The sequence below is a fragment of the Varanus komodoensis genome, unplaced genomic scaffold, assembly GCF_004798865.1.
Source record: "Varanus komodoensis strain SLA01 unplaced genomic scaffold, ASM479886v1 scaffold3, whole genome shotgun sequence".
Classification (NCBI taxonomy): Eukaryota; Metazoa; Chordata; class Lepidosauria; order Squamata; family Varanidae; genus Varanus; species Varanus komodoensis.
In genome coordinates this window covers 39,037,834-39,061,607 of record NW_025335761.1, presented here as the reverse complement: position 1 = coordinate 39,061,607, position 23,774 = coordinate 39,037,834, and the positions used below count along the sequence as shown (strand labels likewise).

At 40.9% G+C, this 23,774-nt stretch overlaps 1 protein-coding gene across 17 annotated transcripts in view; it reads right to left on the bottom strand.

Moving 5' to 3' along the window:
- Window positions 1-23,774, bottom strand: part of NRXN3 (neurexin 3) — a 1,430,678-nt gene that overhangs the window by 144,191 nt on the left and 1,262,713 nt on the right. For 10 of the 17 annotated variants that reach the window (XM_044437223.1, XM_044437237.1, XM_044437228.1 and 7 more), the window contains 3 exons: window positions 21,257-21,343; window positions 13,220-13,276; window positions 11,183-11,490 (listed from right to left, as the gene is read on the bottom strand). In XM_044437223.1, coding sequence (XP_044293158.1) covers window positions 11,183-11,490; window positions 13,220-13,276; window positions 21,257-21,343 — 452 coding nt within the window. The remainder of the gene's footprint in view (window positions 1-11,182; window positions 11,491-13,219; window positions 13,277-21,256; window positions 21,344-23,774) is intronic. The other 7 variants (XM_044437232.1, XM_044437239.1, XM_044437241.1 and 4 more) reach the window with 2 other exon arrangements.

The window sequence follows — 23,774 nt, the reverse complement described above, 5'->3', positions numbered from 1 at the left end:
ATAAGCCAAGGACAGGATCTAGCCACTGTTGGTCACTTTGAGGGAATGCTTCTATTTTCCCAGTTGAACTCAATGGGGCATCAGTGGGCTTGGGTCTCAGGAACTATTCTGCCATCTCTGGTTAGATAAGTTAGCAGCAGGCCTAGAAAAGACTTTGGCTCTAACACTTGGGAGAGCTGCTGATTCTGTGGACCAGTGGACCCAACATTTAAGGCAGATTCATGTGTTAAATTTCAATAGCTCCTCTATTGACTGGGAGCTGAAGATGGCTTTTCAATACTAATTGAATCTCCCTGCTCACCTATAGGATTTTCATTTAGGAGAATGATACCAGTCATTCTATAGGATACCAGTACCTCCCACTCACATTAAACTCCACTGTCACATGGAAAGAAGGGCTGATAGGGAGTGGAAGGTGTAAGCTAATGGAACAGAGACCTGATTCAGAGCAGCAGCCACCAGATAGCTTTTTCTCAAAATGTAAGGGGTTTTTAAAAAGTTTATTTAAACTACTATGATACAGCACCTGCAGGCATCACTGACTCCCTGCCATAGCATTCCTCTTGCTGGCTAGGCCAGGCGGGCAGACAAGGAGGAGAATGAGGAGAGAGGAGAAACCATCCTGCTGAGTCTCTAGTGATGGTCTCAACTGCAGTAGAAGGGTTTGGGCCCTTCTGAGCCTCTGCCTGCTTGGTAGCTGCCTATCCGTGTGACCCACCGAGGCCTGGCCTGGCACCAAGACAATACCTAAAGCCATGGTGTTACAATGATGCACAAATGCCAAATGTATAATTGAGATGGTACACACATGCATATACAAATAAATATCTCAAAGAACTTATACATTATGAAAGGGAATAAGGAGGAATATCCTTCATGGATCACTGCCTTGTCGTGGCGAAGGGGTTTGCTTAGCTCAATGAAGCTATGAGCTATGCCGTGCAGGGTCACCCAAGATGGACAGGTCATAGCAGAGAGCTCTGACAAAACGTGATCCACTGGAGAAGGAAATGGCAACCCACTCCAGTATCTTTGCCATGAAAACCCCAAGGACAGTACCAAAAGGCAAAAAGATATGACGCCGGAAGATGAGCCCCTCAGGTCGGAAGGTGTCCAATATGCTACTGGGGAAGAGCGGAGGGCTAGTACTAGTAGCGCCAGAAAGAATGAAGCGACTGGGTCAAAGCCAAAAGGACACTCAGTTGCTGATGTATCTGGTGGTGAAAGGAGAGTCCGATGCTGCAAAGATCTATACTCCATAGGAACCTGGAATGTAAGACCCATGAATCAAGGCAAGCTGGAGGTGGTCAAACAAGAGATGACAAGACTGAACATCAACATCTTAGGAATCAGTGAACTAAAATGGACAGGAATGGGTGAATTTAATTCAGATGACCATCAGGTATGCTACTGTGGGCAAGAATCCCTCCGAAGAAATGAGTAGCCTTCATAGTCAATAAAAGAGTAGGAAAAGCAGTATTGCAATACAATCTCCAAAATGAAAGAACGATCTCAGTTCAAATCCAAGGCAAACCATTCAACATCACAGTAGTTCAAGTCTATGCCCCAACCACTGGTGCTGAAGAGGCTGAAGTTGACCAGTTCTATGAAGGCCTACAACACCTAGAATTAACACCAAAAAAATGATGTCCTTAACATCATGGGAGATTGGAATGCTAAAGTAGGAAGCCAAAAGATAACCGGAATAACAGGCAAGTTTGGCCTTGGAGTACAAACTGAAGCAGGGCACAGGCTGGTAGAATTTTGTCAAGAGAATACGATGGTCATAGAAAACACTCTTTTCCAACAACCCAAGAGACGACTCTACACATGGACATCACCAGACAGTCAACACAGAAATCAGATTGATTATGTGCTCTGTAGCCAAAGATGGAGAAGCTCTATACAGTGAGTAAAAACTAGACCAGGAGCTGACTGTGGCTCAGATCATGAACTTCTTGTTGCAAAATTTAGGCTTAAATTGAAGAAAGTAGGGAAAAGCACTAGGCCTCGGAAAAGCACTAGACCTAAATCATATCCCTGATGAATATACAGTAGAAGTTACAAATAGATTTAAGGAATTAGATCTGATAGACAGAGTGCCTGAAAAACTTTGGACGGAGGTTTGCAATACTGTACAAGACGTAGCAACTAAAACCATCCCAAAGAAAAAGAAATGCAAGAAAGCAAAATGGCTGTCTGAGGAAGCTTTATAAATAGTTGAGGAAAGAAGGGAAATGAATGGGAAGGGAGAAAAGGAAAGATACACCCAATTGAATGCAGAATTCCAGAGAATAGCTAGAAGAGATAAGAACGCCTTCTTAAATGAACAATCCAAAGAAATAGAAGAAAACAATAGAATAGGGAGGACCAGAGATCTCTTCAAGAAAATTGGAGATATGAAGGGAACATTTCATGCAAAGATGGGCATGATAAAGGACCAAAATGGCAGGGACCTAACAGAGGCAAAAGAGATTAATAAGGGCAATGTCAAGGAATGTTCAAACTACCGCACCATTGTACTCATTTCACATGCTAGCAAAGTTATGCTCAAAATCCTACAAGCTAGACTCTAGCAGTATGTGGACCAAGAACTACTAGAAGTACAGGCAGGATTTCGAAGAGGCAGAGGAACTAGAGATCAGATTGCCAACATACGCTGGATCATGGAGAAAGCTAGGGAGTTCTAGAAAAACATTGACTTCTGCTTCATTGACTATGCCAAAGCCTTTGATTGTGTGGATCACAACAAATTGTGGCAAGTCCTTAAAGAGATGAGAGTACCAGACCATCTTATTTGTCTCTTGAGAAACCTGTATGCGGGTCAAGAAGCAACAGTGAGAACTGGACACGGAACCACTGATTGGTTCAAAATTGAGAAAGGAGTTCGGCAAGGTTGTATACTGTTGCCCTGCCTATTTAACTTATATGCATAGCACATGATGAGAAAGGCAGGGCTAGATGAATCACAAGTTGGAATTAAGATTGCTGGGAGAAATATCAACAACCTCAGATATGCAGATGATACTACTCTCATGGCAGAAAGTGAAGAGGAACTAAAGAGCCTCTTGATGTGGGTAAAAGAGAAGAGTGCAAAAGTTGGCTTGAAACTCAAAATTAAGAAAACTAAGATCATGGCATCCGGTCCTCTCACTTCCTGGCAAATAGATGGGGAAGAAATGGAGGTAGTGACAGATTTTATTTTCCTGGGCTCCAAGATCACCTCAGATGGGGACTGCAGCCAAGAAATTAAAAGACACTCGCTCCTGGGGAGAAAGCTATGGCAAATCTAGACAGCATACTAAAAAACAGAGGCATCACCCTGCCTACAAAAGTGCACATAGTCAAGGCTATGTTTTTCCCAGTTGCAATGTATGGCTGTGAAAGTTGGACCATAAGGAAGGCTGAGCGCCGAAGAATTGAGGCCTTTGAATTGTGGTGCTGGAGGAGACTCCTGCAAGTCCCTTGGACCGCAAGGTGATCAAACCAGTCAGTCCTAGAAGAGATCAACCTTGACCGCTCTTTAGAAGGCCAGATACTGAAGATGAAACTCAAATACTTTGGCCACCTAATGAGAAGGATGGACTCCCTGGAGAAGAGCCTAATGCTGGGAACAATAGATGGCAAAAGAAGAAGGGGACGGCAGAGGATGAGGTGGCTAGATGGAGTCACTGAAGCAGTTGGCGTGAGCTTAAGTGGACTCTGGGGGATGGTGGAGGACTGGAAGGCCTATATAAGGGGTATTGTCCTGGAGGTAAGTTGAGAATTGAGGCAGCCCAAGTTCTGTTCTGTTCTGTTCTCTTCTTTTCCATGCGGTTTACAGAGAGCAGACCCACTGGAGACTCAGAACAAGCAATGAATAAAATTGAGGCTAACTTCCTTCTTTAAAAATATGTAGAGAGGGAAAAAGTGAGTGCCTTGGCAATTGCAAATGGGTTTTTCCTTTGTCGTTTTACTTAGACTGGCTAATCTTCTCTGCCATATACACAAGGCATGTCTGGAAGGAGAGCACTCCCAGAACCAGACATGGGAAGGTCAAAATTCACGTATTCAGTTCTCTCCTGAATATGAGAAAATTGGTGAATTTTGGTAAATTCATATCTAAAAATGAATGCAACAAAAGTATAATTCATCTGTACTGGCCAAATGCAAAAGATATGAGAAGCACAGAGAAGGCTAAGTCATATCTGCCTGGCTGTGCATTTCCTAAATCTGAAAAGTCTGTCAGGGAAAGAGAGGGAGGGAGGGAGGGGTAAATGAACCAAATGAATTTCTCACGCATCTCTTAAAATAGGCTAAAACTGTGAACTGTGTTGTTGTGTCATCAGCTCTATCTCTTTGGCCAGTTAGGAAGGCTGTGAGTTAGGAGGGCTGTGGAGGAAAAGCTCAGGAACCCCAGTTCTTGGGGCAAGGCCCCTATTAGGAACATTTCTCACAGAAATAACAACAAACCTCTCATCTGGATGGAAAGATGCATTAGTGTAGCAGCAGCGTGTGTGCTCAGACATTTCAGAGTTAACAGCAGAAGCATTTAAGGGCATAGCAGCCATATGCCTTGGTGTTTCCTGCAGAGCAGTGAGGCAAAGTGGAATTCCCAAAGAGGATATTGTTAGTACAAGAGAATCTGATGTGTCAGGACCCTGAGGTCCATGAGCGTAATTTAATACAACACATGTCACTTCCAAACAGACCAGAGATGGAATACAGAGTAAACTCATGTGTGAGGAAGTCATAGCAGCACTTTTACTCAGGGTGGGTAGGCAACTCTGTGAGTAGGAAGATGCAAACATGTTGTATTGCATGGTGTGGTACAAGCACATCATCTCAAGTTGGCAAAACTATGTTTTAACAACACTGATTTCTATTCGCCCAAACATGGAGAGGGCTTCAAATTCCAAAGCTTAAAAAGGGCAAGTGTTAATGTTGCACATAAAATCTGGTTATCAGTGAAATATGATGGGTTTTCATCCACTTAAGCTAAACTATGGCCTAATCACAGAATCATTAGTCTGTCAGAATCATGCAAAATGCAGTTACCAGGTAATTTTAATTGTACTCAAAGGATCAGGTAGGGGCTTTTTAAAAAACATTTAGGCAATGTCTGAAGTGACATTTCATTAAAGTATATGTTTTTAAAAGTAGCATTTTTGGAGGACTATTTTTAACCCTAATCTGAATCCTGGAAGACTAAGGACTGATATAACATTCTGAACATACCATATCAAACCATACCATACCATATCATATTCTTAAACATACCATATCAAACGTTAGGTGGATGCATTAGTTCACATTTATTTTCTCCCCAGCAGTGTGCTCCCCAAACTTCCATGCATATAAGGGATGTTTGAGGTGCATGCATTGGCCTTTCCCTCAAGGCCCCATATGTGCTGATCCTTCTCTTTCCACCACTGACATCCCACATAGAATGGAAGGTGGATTCATGGTTGCCATTCATGGTGCAGCTTCTTTGCCTTTTCAGCTGAAGCACATAGAATTTCCCTTCAGACTTTTCTGCTCTGAATAGAGAAGTTGGGGGCTGTGTGAATGGGAACACAGGACATGATGCATATTTTCCCATGCTCATTCCATGCCTTATAGCTGGACTGTCAGGTATTTTTTTTTCCATTAACCACTCCTTGACAAAATCCCATTTTTGTTGAAGAATTCCATTTTACTTGGGCAAATTCACATATGCTTGAAAGTATGCTTGGGCAAGTAACCATCATTGCTTATGCATATTGGATTAATCTGCATTCACATATGTTTATTAGAGCTCAGGTGAATTAGCGAATGTGAATATGTACACCCCCTCCAAAGTGGAAAAATGTAGATCCCCTCCAACTGCATTTTCACACTTCAGCCTGTTGGGGGATATGAACATTTCTGGTTGATTTTTTGTTTGTATTATATGAAAGATTTGTGAACATTTACCAAAAAGTAAAAGAAAGGTCCCCAAGTCCATGCAATCCATTCAACTTGGTTAAAGCTGATCTGCTGTGGAATTCAGAGGTCAGAATCTGAAATAGATTTGTCTAACATGGAAAAAATCCTAGCATCTAAGGAAGGAGGCTAAGCTAAAACCCTTGAATTTTAGCTTTCCAGGCTCAGAGAAAGCCTGATTCTGCATAGGTTAGCATCCAAGCATAAAACTCTACAGTTCAAGCAGTAGTGTTCACATACTGCTAGCTCGTCTTTGAATCTAGTCTAAATGTAAGAGAAATAGATGTGCATAAACCTGTAGTATGAAATGAGGTCCATGAGCCAGAATATAGAGCAATAATTGATCTGCAATCTTAATTTGGGATTATGACAAATGCTGGAGCACTCAGCTAAATCTCTGCATTCTCATAAAACTAACATATACATGCAGTGTTGAACATTTATGCTATGGAACATTTATGATAAAACACACTAGTAAATTTTTGCCCCATTTGAAAATTGAGAATATAAAGAAAAATAGAAAATCCATGCCTAATATCATGTAAGGTACCTTAGCTTCACCCAAGGCTAATGCCAAAACATATTTCTTAATTACTTGAAAGATTATGTCTTTCCTTTCTGCCAAAACAGAAATCAGAGATGTTGAGATTTTTGCAAATAAGTTTATGAATCTGATGGTTGATAATAAATATGCACACACTGTTTGAAGTAGTCTGGCTTTTCTTTAAGAAAAAGCCAGGGGCTCAGCATCTAAACCCGGGAGCAGGTTGTCACAATAGGAATATATTTTTTTAACAAATGAAAGATAACACACAAACAACATATGCTGTGATTCAGAAGCTAACCTCTCTAGAAAACTGGAACAGAATTACTAGCAAGCATTAAATCTCAAAGTATTTTTATTAATCCTTTTAATTTGATTTTCTAAAAAAAAAACAACAACACCCACCTCATTTTGTAACCTCATTTGGAATAATAATATGGTATTACAAAAATCTAAAATAAAAATTATTCTACATTGAACTAAAACTTAGGATAGCATCTCTTGTGCATTTACTAACTATGGGGATTTTTAGGGAATGGTGATGGCATATTGCAAATGGTACAAAAAGTAATTTCATGAAGTATAGCAGCTGTTTTTCATTTCAGTGATATGCTACTCCTATCCTTTATCCATCGTTTGCAAAAACTGTACCAGAATCTGTATGTGTACTGGGACCAGATTTGCTCTCGCATACATAAGCAACATCTACAGCTGGAGAGAACCAGTGTAGTATAGTGTTTAAAGTGTTGGGCTGAGACCTGATCCTATCCCCTGCCTGAGGCATTGCATGACTCTGAGCCAGTTGCCGACTCTCAGACTAGCCTACTGCACAGGATTGTTGTAAAGATAAAATGGAGAGGAGCCAAATCTCATGCACCACTTCAGGCTCCTTGGAAGAAAGGCAGGATAGACACATAGCATAAGAAATACATTCCTGGAGCCACTCTTAGGTTCAGCCATGCACTTGCTATATCTGAACCAGGCTTAAGGGGGACCACAGCAATTTGTCATTCTGTTCTCAGGGATGAACCCTCCTACCACTCCTGATGGATCTCTTTTAATTTTTTAAAAAATCAAGATATTTTCCCCAGCCTTCCATTGCTAGTCCAGTTATGCATTTTATGCACCCTCCAGTTGTATATTGCCCCAGTTCCTGAAAGACTGAGTCCATCTGGAGCATTGTAGGGAATAAGAGAGCTGCCAGCATGAAAAGACAGCAGAGACCATCTTTTCCCCTAGCAATACTCTGGAATGACTTAACTCTGGTGAACTGTGGGGAAATACAAAAACTGATATGGAAGCCACTAGACACCAATGTTCCAGATTTTTTTTAAAGTTTTGTTTTGCTTTAGAAAAAGGTGTCAATTCAAGTAGCAAAGATGGGTCCACTCTGGGCGCTTGGTTCCCAGCAGGTACCTAATACACCTCTTGCAAACAATACAGTTTATGCAAATAGAGCTGAACAACTCAGATGAATGATAGAAAGGAAGGAGAAATCATCTTGTTTGGTGATGGCAATAAGCCAACCTGCTCTACAACAGTGAGTTGTAATGGAGGCACCTATTGACTTTTATCTTCCTTTCAGAGGAAGAAGAGTGAACTGTTGAGAGTTATTGCTTTAATATCAGCCAAGATGAGACCATTTGTTGTGCTGTGGGTGCATTCAGGAAATCATTGCTCGAACACTGTTTTTAGAGACCTGTCTATCCTTTATTAAATCACTCTGATGTTTTCTTTCCACCACTCTGAAGAACATAACAGCGTCAATGGACTTAGCAAGCTGCCAGGTAGATCAGGTCAAAAGCCCTTTGTGAAATACCTGGGACTATTTCACTAAACAGGGTCAAGTGGTATTTTGAGCAATGCTGACACAAACCAATGTAATTCCATCTGAAGTGGCTTGATGACATTTTACAGAGTTCAATTAGATCATACACCAAGAGCAAAAACCAGCCCACGGTCCCTTTAATTTCTGAGACCATGTAGAAGCAGCATGCCAAATAACAACTGAAGATTAATTCCTAATCCTTTACATTTACAATTCAATTTAGATGCAGGTAACTACTGAAGGCCTTTTCATACAGCACCATCATTTGAAGCAAATTATTTCAACCAATCTGTAGCCACCTGTGTTTTCTGCATGCAAAAGGTCTCAGGCCGCAACAAGCAAACCAGAAAGGCAACAAACATTCTTACCAAAGAAAGAATTGCATGATTTTGCACATTTCATGAAAATGCTACAAGAAAGCCCACAGTGTAAGGTCTACATGTATGAAGCTTATTGCAAAATGCCTTCTACCCAGTGCTAAGGAGCATTTCAATTCCCTGTTTTTTTTAGCACAGCACCTTTGCAGCCATATTCAGCAATGACAGGTTCCTGTTATCTGGCCACTTGAAAGGTCAGCCATTGGTAACAATGGTCATGGTCATATACACATTAGCAACACTGCTGGTGTTGAGTCTTATATATGTAATCATAACAAGAAACAAAGTCCACATGCGGTGGATGCCCGACATCTGTACATAAGCCGGCTCCATCCTGTCTTTTAGAACACCACTCCCTGATCGCTCTCTTGGTATGCACGCCCTTCCAGAATAAAGCATTCATGTTTCTTTTCCTGCTCTCCTTGTCTTAAACAGTTGAACTTCTTTATCACCAGTATAGACGACAGCAGTTCAGGGAAACAATTTTTTGTTTTTAAGGTATACTTGGACAGATACATATTGCATTTGATTTCAGATAGTCTTTTCAGAGATATGAGACCTGCCAGCAGCGCCCTGCATTGTTGCTTATCCTGCCTATGTCAGACTGCCCTACAAGGAATGGTGAGGAAGGTTAGTATAGTGTGGAATGACTCTCTTCATCAAATAAGATGCCACTGGACTTCAGGAAGGTGATAGTAATCACAGTTTTCTTAAAAGCCCTTACTGGACCTAAAGGTGTTAGATAATTGGTGACCAATATCAAAAATTATTTCTTTGGACAATGCATTGGAGAAGCTAAAGTATCTTGACTTCAGTATTTCTAGATGAAACAGACTTTCTAGGGCCTGGTTTTCCACCTGATTGTAGGACTGAAATGATCTCAGTCATTTTGGTAGATGACCTTTACCAGAATTCTTTAGAATTTACCAGAATTCATTCTGGTAAATGACCTTTAGACAGAATTCTTCCTTATCCTGAGGGATTACTTCATAACCACTGACTATGGAAAATTCTGGCTTGTTCCTTTGGATTAGGTTGTGTCTAGAGTTGGCAACCATATTCTGCAGTGCTTTTGCTGATTCCTGAAGGAATGTTTCCAGAAGGTGGTACTTGAGGCCTGTGAGAATTCTCTGGTTTCAGTTCTGCCCCCCATGCTTTTTAACATTTACATGAAAGCACTGAGAAAGGTCATTGGGAGTTTTGAGGTACTCACACTATTTCCCCTTTCTTAAAGACCCCAAGTCTTAAATAAGGCACTTGGCCTGGATTTTCAGACCTTAGCTTTTTGTGTAATTAAGACCACTGTGCCACCTGCATCTGGGGCCTTCTGATCTGGCTGTGGTGGCCCATGCCTTAGTCACCTTTTGTCTTGATTAGAATACTCTCCAGGTCAGGCTCTCTATGAAGACTATTATGGAACTTCTGTGTGTTCAGAATGTTGCAGCCATACTTCTTATGGGAGTAGGATATAGGGCTAATGTTACCAATTTCACCTTTGCATTAACTGTATTAGCTATAGATTTCTGTGCAGACTTAAAAAATGACCCAGGATCCATTACCTGAAGGACCACCACCATCCATATAATCCTGCCTGTGAGAGACCCTTCTCACTGTGACTCCACATATTTATAAGGTGACAACACCACAACTTGTTTGTGGTGGCCCACCTCCTCTGAAGCCCCCCACTCTTGGGAGATCTGTATACCTCCTTCATTGCTTGAATTTAGGAGGGCACAAAAAACTTTTTAATAAGGTGTGTGAGCCTTCTGAAATATTTTGGTTGCCATGACTTGTTTGCTCATTATCTTGTTTCACAGTTTTCACTGTGTGCCACTCCAATCTCCTTAGGAAGGAGAGGAAGTAGAAGCAGTAGAAATTATTTCAAATAAATAAATAAACTTTTACCATTTGCAAGAATTGAAAAGGTATATTGAAGCTTTGTACAGCCTTTAAAAACTTAATGAAAGTGTAGTCAGAGAAAAAGACATGTTTCCATGACAATAAGTGCCAAGAGAGGTTTCAAAAGTGTCCAGATGAATGACATTTGGATTTGAACACTACTATCTGACAATTTCTGCTCTCACTATTTGTCAGAACCTGAACTGAGGACCAACTCACCTTCCATACTTCAATTCATTCTATTAAATTTTTTTACCAACAAAGAAGAAATACATGTAAAAAGTGGTAAACTGCATTATTCTCACTGGGTTTTCAGAACTTATTATACTGGCATTTCCATGATCAAAGTATAAACCCTGCCATTCACACTGGTACAAGCATTACTAACATAAAATTCCAACAACATCACAAAAGAACTAGGCCTTGCTACTACATTAAAATCATAATTCACACACACTCCCACCAAATCTGGGGAACATCCAATTTTGAACTGCATCCTACATTTAGATGATTTTTTTAAAAAACCTGAAAAAGAATTTGGCCGGAAAACATATTCACAAAAACCAGTTACATATGCATCAAATGACTTACCTGAATGGTGGGTGTGGAACGGTTTTTTCGGGTTGTAGTAGTGGCCATTGTAGTGGTGGTCTCCATGACTGTGGTAGACATCTCTGGTGGCATGGAAGTCGTGGGTGCTGTTCCCAAGATGGACGGCACTTCTCCAACCAACCGGACACTTCCATTGATCTTGATGTTGGGATTATTCTCTGCTGCCATGTTCAATACTTTCAAGCCATTGTAATAGAGTCCGGAGAGCTGGCCTTGGAAGAGACGCCCTCTGTCTTTTCCTCCAATGGCTATTTGCGCCTGGGTGTTGAAGATCGTTAACTGTCGTCCTAGGTGAAGGGGGGGGGAGTGAACAACATTATTGCCAGGAATATTTCTCCTGTTTAAAACCCTTTAATGCTGAGTTGTGGCTGAAATGGACTGAAGAACAAGATCAGAGCAAGTTTCCAGATGGTGGTGGTGATGGCAGTTGTGGTGACTGAATGGCAAGAATGCAATATAATAAATCACCCTGCGTTACAAGTTGTGATAAGGCTGAACAACAAAACAATGAATCCAGATCTTCTGGGTCTTGTTCTCACAAACATAAGCACATTCAGGAGAATTTTCACCCAATACTTATTCTCACACCAAATCTGAGATCCAACTCTTAATGCATAATGTATTAAATTTGCAACTTGGGAGAGTCTAATCTGATTCAAATAATCAAATCCTTTTTAATTTTTGCTTATCCCTAAATGCAACCCCTCTACCCCCAATCCCTGGATGGACAAAGCAGATACCAAGCCTTGTCTTATGATTTTGAAAAAGATGAAAAAACATAGATGAACTATTCTAAGAAATGAACATATGTATGACTTCTTAAAACTTATGAGAACAACTGAAATTGTAGAAGACAAAATCTACTTTTACATAAAGTTTGAATTGAACATAGTATGTGGATTATCCTTGCTGTGGGAAAGAAAGTATATTTCAATACTGAATTAGTGAACACAAATAATCCTAGAGCACTTGTCCTAGTTCTCACAGTAAAACTGTCTCTTAGTTGTGCCCACTTTATACTGCAGGTGGAAGATCATATGCTTGAAGGATATGAAATAGCAAACAATGCTGTCCATATATAGAAAAGTTATAAATTTGGGGAAGAAACATTGCAGCAGCTTCTTCCTGACATGTGAGCCGCCAGCTGCAGTCTAAAGTGTTGTTTCTCAGTTGCAGTTTTACCAGTTTAGGTCTTGAATAGCCGCTACATTTACTGAAGGTCAGTTTGAGAAGGCTGCAGAGGGTGTGAGCCCCACTGCAACTCCAAGGTGAACTGCCAGCAAGCCTCCTAGGACACCCCCAACATTCCTTCCAAACACTCTTCAGAGTGAAGAGGCGTGGTGAACCTCAGGGTTGCTACTAACTACCTATGAGGCCCAGAAAGGGAAGGCCACTGAGTTCTTTGAGATCTCAGAAGTGTGCTTGCTAATTCCCTTTAAAGGAAACCAGGGTGAAACCAGGGGTTTCTATTCAGAATAGGTCTCATAAATAGTCAATCCATTTTTTCCAGATACAAACCAAGGGAGAGTTCATAGTGTTCTTCTGAGAGAGAGAAGGTAAACAGTTGCTAGACATTCTCATTCCCACCATTGGTGGAAAATTGTCAGAGATGATGAAGTATGGTCTATGGAAATAGTACTTCCACACGTTCAGTTAATCAAATGACAAGTGTGATTTTCACATGATAAACCCAACACATGACCTTGCCATCCTTATTAGTATGAATTCTTAGGGTATATAAATGCAGTCCATTGTTCAGCAGAGAATGACACCAGTCACATTTCAGAAGACAAAGCAGAATTCATCCATATTGTTCATTCGATCCAGTTCTCCCCACATTTACACACATATGCCCATCCCTTCCCCCCTTCTCTATAGTACACTCACCACTTGCTTTCTCTAGTCCACCCTTTCCGGTGCCAAATGCCACCATCTAGTAAGGCAGTGCCTAAACCCCACTGTCCATTCCCTCAGAGCCAGCAGTTAAAGTAGATCACAGTAGGAGGGGGAGCTCACCAATTTTGGTCGTCGTGGCAGGTCTCGAAGTCAAGTGGTGATGCGGTGTTGCATCATCTAATGGTGACAGGATGGGTCATGGGGAAGAGAATGGGGACAAGAGAAGACATGTATCTGAAAGGAGTTCCTATTCCCCGAGGAGGACCCTAGCTAACCAAGCAAAGTGGATGTGTATGTGAAATGCCTAGAGGTTAGGAAGTTGGATTGCATATCTTCCCTTAGTGCTACCCGCTACCATTACAATATTTGAAAAAAAAAAAATCTAGACTTGAGCAGAGATGGGTTCGTGTAGAGATGTAAAAAAATAACAAATTTTTAAAAATGAAAGAACTGGGGTATACTCCTTTTTGAAAGCAATGAAATCTCCTCTGCTATTCCTTCTCTTTTCTCATGCTGTGGTTTTGCCATGTGGTTTTGCTACCTGTAGTTTTAGTGATAGCACATTGCATTTATGTATGTATGGGAAAATAGCCATTTTGCAGGACTTAATTATTTATATGAAAATGATTGCACTAGTGGTAATCTCTCAGATTAAATGGCAGAGAGTATTGGTCAGTTTAGTGCAATTTCTTTCAAGTAATTGTATTATAGCTGCAGCTATCATATGGAAAAGCCACAATGGATTCTTACTAAAAACTGGCCACACATTTCCATTCACAGATTCCCTCTTCTGGCAGTACCTTAGCATTCCATTTCCCCAGAAACTGATGTTTGGATCCATAACTCTGATGGTGTAGCAGGCATGGCCTCTTGAGTCTTCCCAGGAAAGTTCGGTTTTTCCAGAGATTTGTAGATCCAGTTTATTTGGCAAAGTTGCCAAAGAGGCTTGAAAGTATGTGATCTGCTTCTGCATTCAAACATGTTCTCCCATTTAATAATTTCTGGATGACACTAAACAACTTTCCCCTATCTTTGCTGACTCTTCTCCCTACAATTAACTAAAACCTGGTTTGAGATCCAATGGAACACTCTAATAAGTGATAAAGCCACATATGGGATGGGAGAAGTTGCCATATTCCATTTACAAACCTTCAGTTCCTTTAACATCTGTGAGGAAGCAGGAGGAAGGCAAAAAGCCCACGAACAGCATCCAGTTATCTTTAGAAGATGGACAAGTCACAACTGTGATACATGAAGTTTCACATACAGCACTGATAAGGGCAGGGTGTGGAACATGCACTTGCTGAATGGTTTTCTCATGTGCACCATTCACATATACCTTTTAGAGATCCTTAGAGCTGATGATTGTGGTGCATGAACTTCCACACTAAGCACTTGCTGATGGGGAAACCCTGCATCTGCCAAACATTTCTTTCAGGGGACTTGGAATATGGGTACTCTACAGTGGCAGAAGTGGGCTGCTTCTGGAATGTAGGGTCTGGTCTTGATTGAAAATCTAGGGAAGAGGTAGAGCAGAATATATCCAGGAGAGCATGAACCGCTTCCAGAAAGTCATCCTTCTATGCCATCTTAGGGTCAAAACTGGCATTACCTTTAATAACTGTGGAGCAGTTATGTTTTCTTTCCATTTCGAGTCTGGTAAAGGTGCAGGGGGCTTAGTATAGATTTTAATCCTCATAGCCTGATCTGGATTGGGATCCCTGTGCCTCCTCTAGAGTAAAAAGTCTATGCTGCCTGACACACATTCTAAGTTATATCTTTTTTGGCCCTTAGTTGGCAGGAAGCCCTTGAGTTTGAGAGAAATAATTGCTTTCTACATGATACCAGCGGGAGAGGTCATCCAACTTTTTGCCTTCCCTTTTACATGAAAGCATGCCTATTGTGCTGATATGCTACATATAACAACCTCAGGAAGATGACCCCACTTGGGTGCAGGGAGTTTAAGGGCTTTGTGTTTCCCTCTTGAGTAAGGGGTTCTTCAAGTTCAAGAGCTGAAGACAAAACATGCAACACATGGAACAGCTACTTTTTATAACACAGCACTGGTACTAAAGTGTGTGTTTGCTAAATGGACAATCGCATGTCTTTAGGGAGCCCTGCTCCTAGCGTAAAACTCTTGTGTGAGGCATCTCTGCTTGAATGATCAAGTGAGAAACAATGGGTAAAAAGAAAGAAATATGTAGAGCAGGAGCATGCAAAGCCGAAATATGTCACATCAGACCTCTCTCTCTCTCCTATTGCTACTTTTGCTGATTTCACTCCTACAAAGTAAACCTTGCTGTTGCAAAGATGCTCTTGATTTCAGTTACATCACAGGTGCTTACAAGCTAATCTGGGGGGTTACTTGCACTCAAATTGTGTGGCTTTTGAGTCCCTCCTTGCTGAGGCACATGAAGCATTGCTTGCAAGTGTTTTGTTAGGTTTAGCTACAAAGTTTAATTCCTTAAACACTCTGGTTTGCTTTAGAATCCACTGATATCTGTACAATCTGGTTTTCATATTGACAAAGTGTCAGGGCATATCTAAAATAACTGCTCATCAGAACACCCACTGTGCTAGTGAATGCATTAATCTGGTTTGCAATGCTCAACTGGATTTTGGACTTGAGCCTACAACAAGCTTACCCTTTATTCTGGGTAAGCACCTTTTATTCTGGGTAAGCACCTTTCTATATAAAACTGTCAATTGGGGAATATTTAACTAGCAGCTGCTGGGCAGGTCAGGAGTGTGGCTTTGATTCCAGGACAGCCACCAAAAACAGATGTAGGGTCTAACCTATTTCCTTATAAGTCACAAGAAATATTTCTTTTTCCCAACACATATACACATACAAACATACATGCATAGTTATTACCATTCACCCTGTTCTTTCAGGCAGAAGAAGCCAACACAATACCAAGACCAATCTACATTCTCCTGCCTGTAGTGCCAACTTGTGCATTTACTCTAGACATGCTGGGAGCTGCTGGCACTATAGGGGACCTGACCAGCCTCTGCTTGGACCCTTCATTCCCCCACACCCGATCTCTTCATGGCTGCTTGACCTGAGTCAGCTCACCCAACAAGACCCAGTGGAAGCATAAGCAGGTAGCTGCAGAGTGGGCTTCCCCATCTATTGCACCTCAACATATCCTGTTCTGCAGAACAGGAAAACAAGAAAAGGAATGTGTGTCTGTGTCTGTGCAAGCAGGTTTGTGGACAGAAGGGTAAGGATTGCGGTAGTCCAAGGCTGCCCAAGTAACCTGGGGCACTGATGCTGAATTCTTTTACTTAGTTTCCAATGCACCTTAAAAGGGAGGAATGAACTCAGCCTCCCTCTAATAATATAACAATCCCAAGTAGCAACGCCAGTGCAGCTACTGTGGTGTGTGTTTATATTCAACACCTGCATGGTCTCTCTTACACAAACAAAGACATTGGGTCATTTCTCAGTACCTGTAGTCCCGGATACATTCCACTTTCATTTCTGTTACCAGCAAAGGTAGCAAATAGAGAAGTTGCCAGACAGACAGGAAAACAGGCTTGTTCTCTATCTTTCTATTGTATGAGCTGAATCAATGATATTGACTGATTAGCAGGTCATAATTGTAGGTATGTTTACTTGGATGTACATACTGTTATATTCAATGGGACTTACTCCCAAGTAAGTGTGCATAGTATTGTAGGATTAATGTGTTAATTTGCCTTACAGTGGGATTAAAAAGTAATCCACTTTAATGGCATATTCATCTTACACATATTGGTATTCTCTTTGTGTCTCTCTTTCCCTCTGTAATGGAGAAGTAGCCTTGATATTCCTTGCAAAAGTGCTTTTAATTCACCCCACAACTGCACTTATGCCTCTTTGAAATCAAAGGCACTTAAGTGCTTAATTATACACTTAAGTACCACTGATTGAACCAGGATTCAAGGACACCTAACTTTATCTGGATTGCATCCATTGTGTTAATTGTAAATTATGCCATTGTGGGTCCATTATATCTGGCAGATAGTGACTGTCTGTGCTGTCTCTTTGATGGATCGATCCAACCGTCTAGGCATCCATCAATTTATCATGTTCCATTTTGATAGCTATCTAGCCTTGCACTCATCATCTTTACGAGGTCTTCTGACATACGACTTTCTTGATGCATTAGGAAATGAATGAATGACTGGATGGGCTGGCAAGTGTAGATGAGTGAGTGACACATTGTTACATGGGTGTCTTTTCCCCCTGCTGGGTCCCAGTATACTAATAACCACAAAAATAAAAAATACCCATTTGTCAAATCTTAATCTCATAGACGATTGTTATATACCCCATTGCATGTGTATGACATGTCTACATTGTACAAAATGCTTACAACAGTTTGTCTTTTCAGCTGACAACGCGAATGAACAACCACCCAGCTTACCCCACGCTTCCTAGAAGGGTTTGGGATCTCTGAAACTGCTGTTTCCTTTACCCCCACAGCTCTTGTGTGATTGTCTTTTAACAAAGCATCATCACCCACAAATGGCAAAGAACATCAATTTCAGAATTCCAATGTGATAAACATAAAAATGCTTCAGCATGCTGATCTCAGGCTCAGGGAAGCGATGGAATAAGAGACTGAACTCAAAAGTGAGACTACAAAGAAAGGGAAAATGTACAAAACAAAGATGGGTTTCTCAAGCACATGAGCTTCATCACAGCATCAGGCATGCATTGATTTTAAACAAAAGCAAGGCTAGCATTGTCTTTAATGTTAAAGGGACTTTATGACTTTGAGATTAGCAATACAAAATTATTCACTTTTTAGTCTACAAAGGTTTAATTTTTAGGAACTACTGCTCACAAATTCAGGCCAATTTGCTAAGTCCCAGTCAGCATTTATTCATGTTTTAGTCCTAATGTGTGGCATTTACATCATGCTCAGGGGAAAGCCTCTCTATCGAATCACCTCCCCCTCCCCCGCCAAGCTGAATGTATCCTACCAGCCATGCCTGGCAACCAACCAAACATTTGATAAAACTCCTGTTTACCTGGAAACAAGTGTGTGTGATGGGAAGAGTGTATCAAACGCTTGGGAAGCAAGATACATTGGGCTTGGCAAAGAACACATTAGGTGCACCTGCTTTAGGATTCAAAGCACTCCACACATTTACAGTCCTATAATGTAAATCATCACTGATACAAACTCAGAGCTGGCATCCTCACCAGGCAGCTACTGGGATCTAGATACCTTGCCAAGGTTCATCACCATTTTATGGGGTTTTGATCCCCTGGCCCACCTGTTCCTCTGGCGGCAGGGTTTGGAAAATCACCCACCATTAATAGTACCATCAAATGACCTAAAGTATTTGATGTAGCATCAATCTGGGGTATTATGTGAAATTTAATGAGGGCTGTTCCCAACGAATCATTTTGCCATCATAAAAGCCTGGACTGGGAGAAAGTGTATGTGTGTGGGATACCAAATAGGGAAAGGCCCGGGTGACTCCGAGGAGTTTCTCAAGGTTGGTACTGGCCCCAATTATATCTATAGACTAGAATGGAAGCAGAGGCCGAGTGACAGAGACTGGGTTCCGACAACATAAGAAACTCTGCTTAACAGTTGAGTGTGGACCATTGTAGAACTGTGAGTTGCCATTGAAACCTGTTAACATGGGTTGTTGGAACTCAGCCATGCAAGCAAAATATGACCTGCTAACCATGAACAAGCTGTAGTTCACTAGTAAACAAGTTATAGATTCTTTTCATGATTGAAGAGAAACCATGGATTTATAACCATGGATTGTCAGCCATGTTGATAGCATGATAAACCACATTTCAACCGCAACTCATGGTTCATCTGTCCACACTCAACCATTGAATCCTGAGCTGCCAAGGGCCACTTATCAGAGGTGGTTTAGTTTGGCAGACACTCTACTTCTAAATCAAGTCTAGGCTTCCCCTCTTTAGTGAAAAAATAGGGTAACTTTTTAAAAAAAAATTAGGCTAACTCTTGCATGGAGGCTGTGACCCCAAGTGGTCATTATTCAAATTGTATGATCTGGACGACTTGCTCACAGCCATTAGGCAGCATGACCTTTATTTAATTCATTCTAGTTTCCTCTTGATTTGTTCATGTGAATTTCTTCATGCAAATCATCCTCCAGCAACATGCAGAGGCCTCCATTTCTATCCTCACCTCTCCCTTGATATGTTGTTTAATGGCCAACACAATACTGTAATTGTTTTCCTTAACAGAATTTATTGTCTCCAGCTCTCACAAAAATCAATTAGAGTTTAAACAAAAAGCAACTTTTAGCATATTTATCTTGCTGCAATTACCAAAGTCCTCCAAGGCCTCCGAATTTTTAGGCCAGCTAGAACTATTAATAGGCTTAAATCAACAATGGGAACGTAGTGAGATGTTTTCTCAGTATATCTGCAGAATATACGTATGTACATGTGTCCATTCCTTTAGGGGAATTTTGTTAAGACTGGTAATTATAAAACAAAACCTCTGGATATGCTGCCAAGAGTTATCCTAATTTTTTCTCCTGAGCATTGGAAGCTTGAATTTGATTTAAAAGAAAACAGAATGGCTATTCATATTGATAGCAATAGACATCAATGGGACTGAATTGTTGCAAGACTCAGTGGACTTCAATGGGAGTTCAGGATGCCTCACTTTCCCTCAGAACTGATTCTCCCAGCAAAAGTTCCTCATTAATTTCAAAAGGGTCTGGAGCAGGTCCCTGTAAAGCAGAACAACCCCACTATCCCCCTCCTCACTGGCAAGCAGAAGCACACTCAGAAATCTTGTAAAATCATTGGAGTTCATCAGTGTGCTTTGCTTGCTGAAGGCTACATAGCACTTGCTTACTATAAAAGTACAAGCAAGGCTTGGGCAGTGTTGCCAATCCGTAATGTGTTCATTCCAGGAAGAGTCATGCACAAAAAGGTGCTGCACAAAAGTGGGTTCGTGTGTGTTTCCTTACTTCAGATTCACATCTGCATTTAGATGTGTATCTGTGGTAGCAGCTGCATCAGATACATGCCTACTCAGAAATAAGTCCCACTCAGTTCAGTGAGGTTTACTTCCAGGTAAGTCTGAGTAGGATTGCATCCAAAGAAGGCAGAACATCTAGCTTAGGATCTGAGACTGCCTAGCTGCACTGCATCATACCATGCATTATGGTACCCACTTAGGCACGCATGACCAGGAGAGGCTGGTGACTCATATCTGTGAGACTCCGTCATCCACTGCAGCTTTTATTCTGATCTTTATAGGAGCTATTCAGGATGCTGAACTTCATCCCCAAAATAGGTTCACTACCATGGAGCACTATAGGTAGCTCCTGCAAAGCTCGGAATATGAACTGTGATGAATAAGGAACCCCACAGATGTAGGAGTCACCAGTCATGCATGACTGGTGCTGCTGAAATGTACTAAGAGGTTTGTTCTGCTGATCCATATGGCTTTCTTTGGTTACTCATGAGCAGCAGAATTCCACAGGGTGTTCCGTGAGGCAAGCAATTTTCCATGTTCCCGATTTTCTACAGCATATTAAAATCCATCCCTGTAACCAGGTGAATGTTACAGTCTAAACATCCATACTTAGCCTAAAACCCACCTTCTTTCCTATTGTAGCATACACAAATATTTAAAATAATTTTAATCTTAAGGATTGGGCAGAACACCCAGCCAAGACAGATTAGCTACATTAACATGATTAACAGCTATGAAATTGCAAAAAGGGAAAGCAGAATTGGGAAAGAAGTACTTGAACAAGACAGTTTCTAAACACTGTTTCAGGCAACTTTGCTGTTAAAGATACAGATGTAATTTATTTTTTAAAAAAAGTTCATGCGGTGGTTAAATTGCCATAATACATGTCACTGCTTTTTGTTTGTTTGTTTAAAGTACCTTCTTAAGTTTTGCTTCTTTGTTGCTTTGCAATATAGTAAGCTTAGAATTTCGTCCCTTTAACTTCATTTTAAAAGCAATGTATTATAGCATGATTTATCAACATATGGCAGGTGGAAGTTGACACAAATTATAATGAAAATTAAAAGAGTAATTTATGCAGCAGGCGATTCTAATTTAAGAAACATTTATTTGCAGGCTTTAAAAATGAGGGTTTAGAATCAAATGGATTTAAAATGAAAGTTTTAACAACTGTTACCTTTTTCCTGCAGCCATTCCTCTACGGGCCGGTTATATTTGAAGGGGATTTTCTGTTTTACCAATTGGAACGTGGTATCAGTGTTGCCTTTAAAGTTTAAAAAACAGCTTAAAAACAATCTGAAAAGTCAATGAAATTGTTAAAAACATCCTAGGTTTGTTTCTTTGCTTTTATTTATGAATGTATTAAAATATACGTAATCATAACGATGTATATTTTGGGTTCTGTTACATGGTAGAGAATAGTTACCATTTCATTTCCTGGATTCTAGAAGATCAGAGTCTTAAAACATTATGATAAAGATTGTACTTTCTAAATTTCTGGTACGTTTGCCATTGATGACCAACTGTGACAAAGAGGTCTAATTGTGACATGTATACAGATGGAAAAGTTTAGAAGAATAAATTGCGTAAGGTCATCGGGGTAGACATTTCCCCCACACTATCTGTGTACCTAAAAGCAGCCTCACCACAATTTGGACCTTGCTGATTGAGTGATGGAGATTCAATGGATATTTGCCTGAACATAATGAGGTCCCAACTATACATTGTTAACATTCAATTCTGCTGCTGCACATGACATGGAAGGCTGCTGGTTGCCAACCTTTTTTCCATGAGTACTTGTGGATTTCCTCTCGGCTTGCCTTGCTTTCTAAGTGAGGACTGAATGTGTCCTTGCATACCAGATGGATGGATTCCTTGGAGCTTCAGTGCATCCTTACTTCAGGCTGCTGGTGAAAGATGCCATGTTTGAATACTCCTCTGTATAAAAACAAAGAAACCCTGCCTACAAACAAAATATTCCAGAACCATCAATAAAAGAGTTCTGTCCCAGCCCACTCTCTTCCTGGCTACTGTGGGGAGATCTTTACATGGGGAACTTCAGGGCCGTCTTAACAGCATTATGGGCCCTGGGCAAAGCAATGTACTGGGGCCCCTATGACAACTACAACTACTGTTGATTTTGGAAGTTTTCCAATTATCCAAGGGTTAACATACACAGATTAGTATGGGGCCCACGGACAAGTGCCCATCAGGCCCATGCGTTAAGACGGCCCTGGGGAACCTCAGCCCACTCAGCAAGGTCCTTACCATTAGGAAAACATTTTTAGAGACTGGAAACTGCTGGTGCTGGAAGGTCAGCTTCCATCTACCTTCTTTCATGGATAGATATTTGGATCCAACCCTGTGTTTTTAAAGGTTGGATCCAAAAGCCAGATGCTACAATAGACAGAATGTTGAAGGACAGACCAAAAGAAGCAGGGAATGTAGGCAATTTCTTTGCTGAGGATGTACAAACAGGAAGATATGCAGATTCATTTATCCTCTTGTTTTGTACATGGTTGTTGCATGTTATTCATTTAGTCTATTTTCAGCTCACCCAATTAAAAATGTTGTCTGTGCTGTTTATGCAAATACTGTATGTCTTCACAGCAACCACATTAGGATACATGAAAACTCAAGCTTGCCAAAAGTCTCCAAATTCCATTGTGAATCTCTATCAGATTGCAATCTTTTTTTTTTTAAAGGGATCATTTTTGTATATTGGATGCATATTTTTCCAAATGTATCCGTCAATTAGGCAACTCTTTGAAACATATGCATTCCTGTTTCCTTGATTTTGAGGGGTCTGCAAATCGCATTTCATGCTTGGAAATATACAGACTTTGATGGCAGATTGTATCTGAGTCCATGTTTGGTCTGAAAGGATCAAACTGAGTGAGGCCTGATTAAAAATGAATTGAAACAACTTTCTCACACGTATCCATGAGCACAACAAACACGCATTTGTTGTCTATGCCAATAGCAAAAGGTGCTTGTTCCCTTGTGTTGCAAGGGGCTACCTGTGAAGACTGTTCTCCAAGTTCAGCTCAGCCTTGGTAGCCTGGCTTTTCTTGTCATGGAATGCCTCCACACAGAATGGCATTACTGTGCTGACAGACGGATGGACATTTTTCTGGCAGTAATTCATCGCTGATTTTGAGCCTAAGCAGCATTAGCAGTCAGTCTGCATTTGGACATCAGACCTGCTTCTTTAAAATCGGACATGAAGCAGAGCTGCCGTCTGGTAGATTCGGTTGAAAATGTCTCCTGCTGGGACATTTAAAAAGTGAAAGCTTTGTGGTAGGGTTGGAGCAAAGGGCAGGAATCAGGTTCTCTGAGCTGTGAAAAGAGCTGCTGGCTACAGGGGTATGATTGAACTAGTTCAAAAAATAAATTTAAAAAGTTTGCCTTGATCAGGATCTTGCTGTACCTGAGAGAACAAAGGCTTTTTCACAGGTGTGTGCCATTATATGCTCAGCTGTTACAAATATTGGTCCCTTTGAGGAAATGTATCACTATGCTCTCCACTGTATTTCTACCTCAGGCCCGACATCAACCTGGTGCTGTCCTAGAGTTCTGCTGCGTTTACATGGAAAAGGCTAATTCCCAGCAATAAGAATGCTGGGAATGATACGACTTTCGTCTGCCTAAACATGAATCATGTTGTCTTAAGACTTGAAAGGCAATGTCAAACC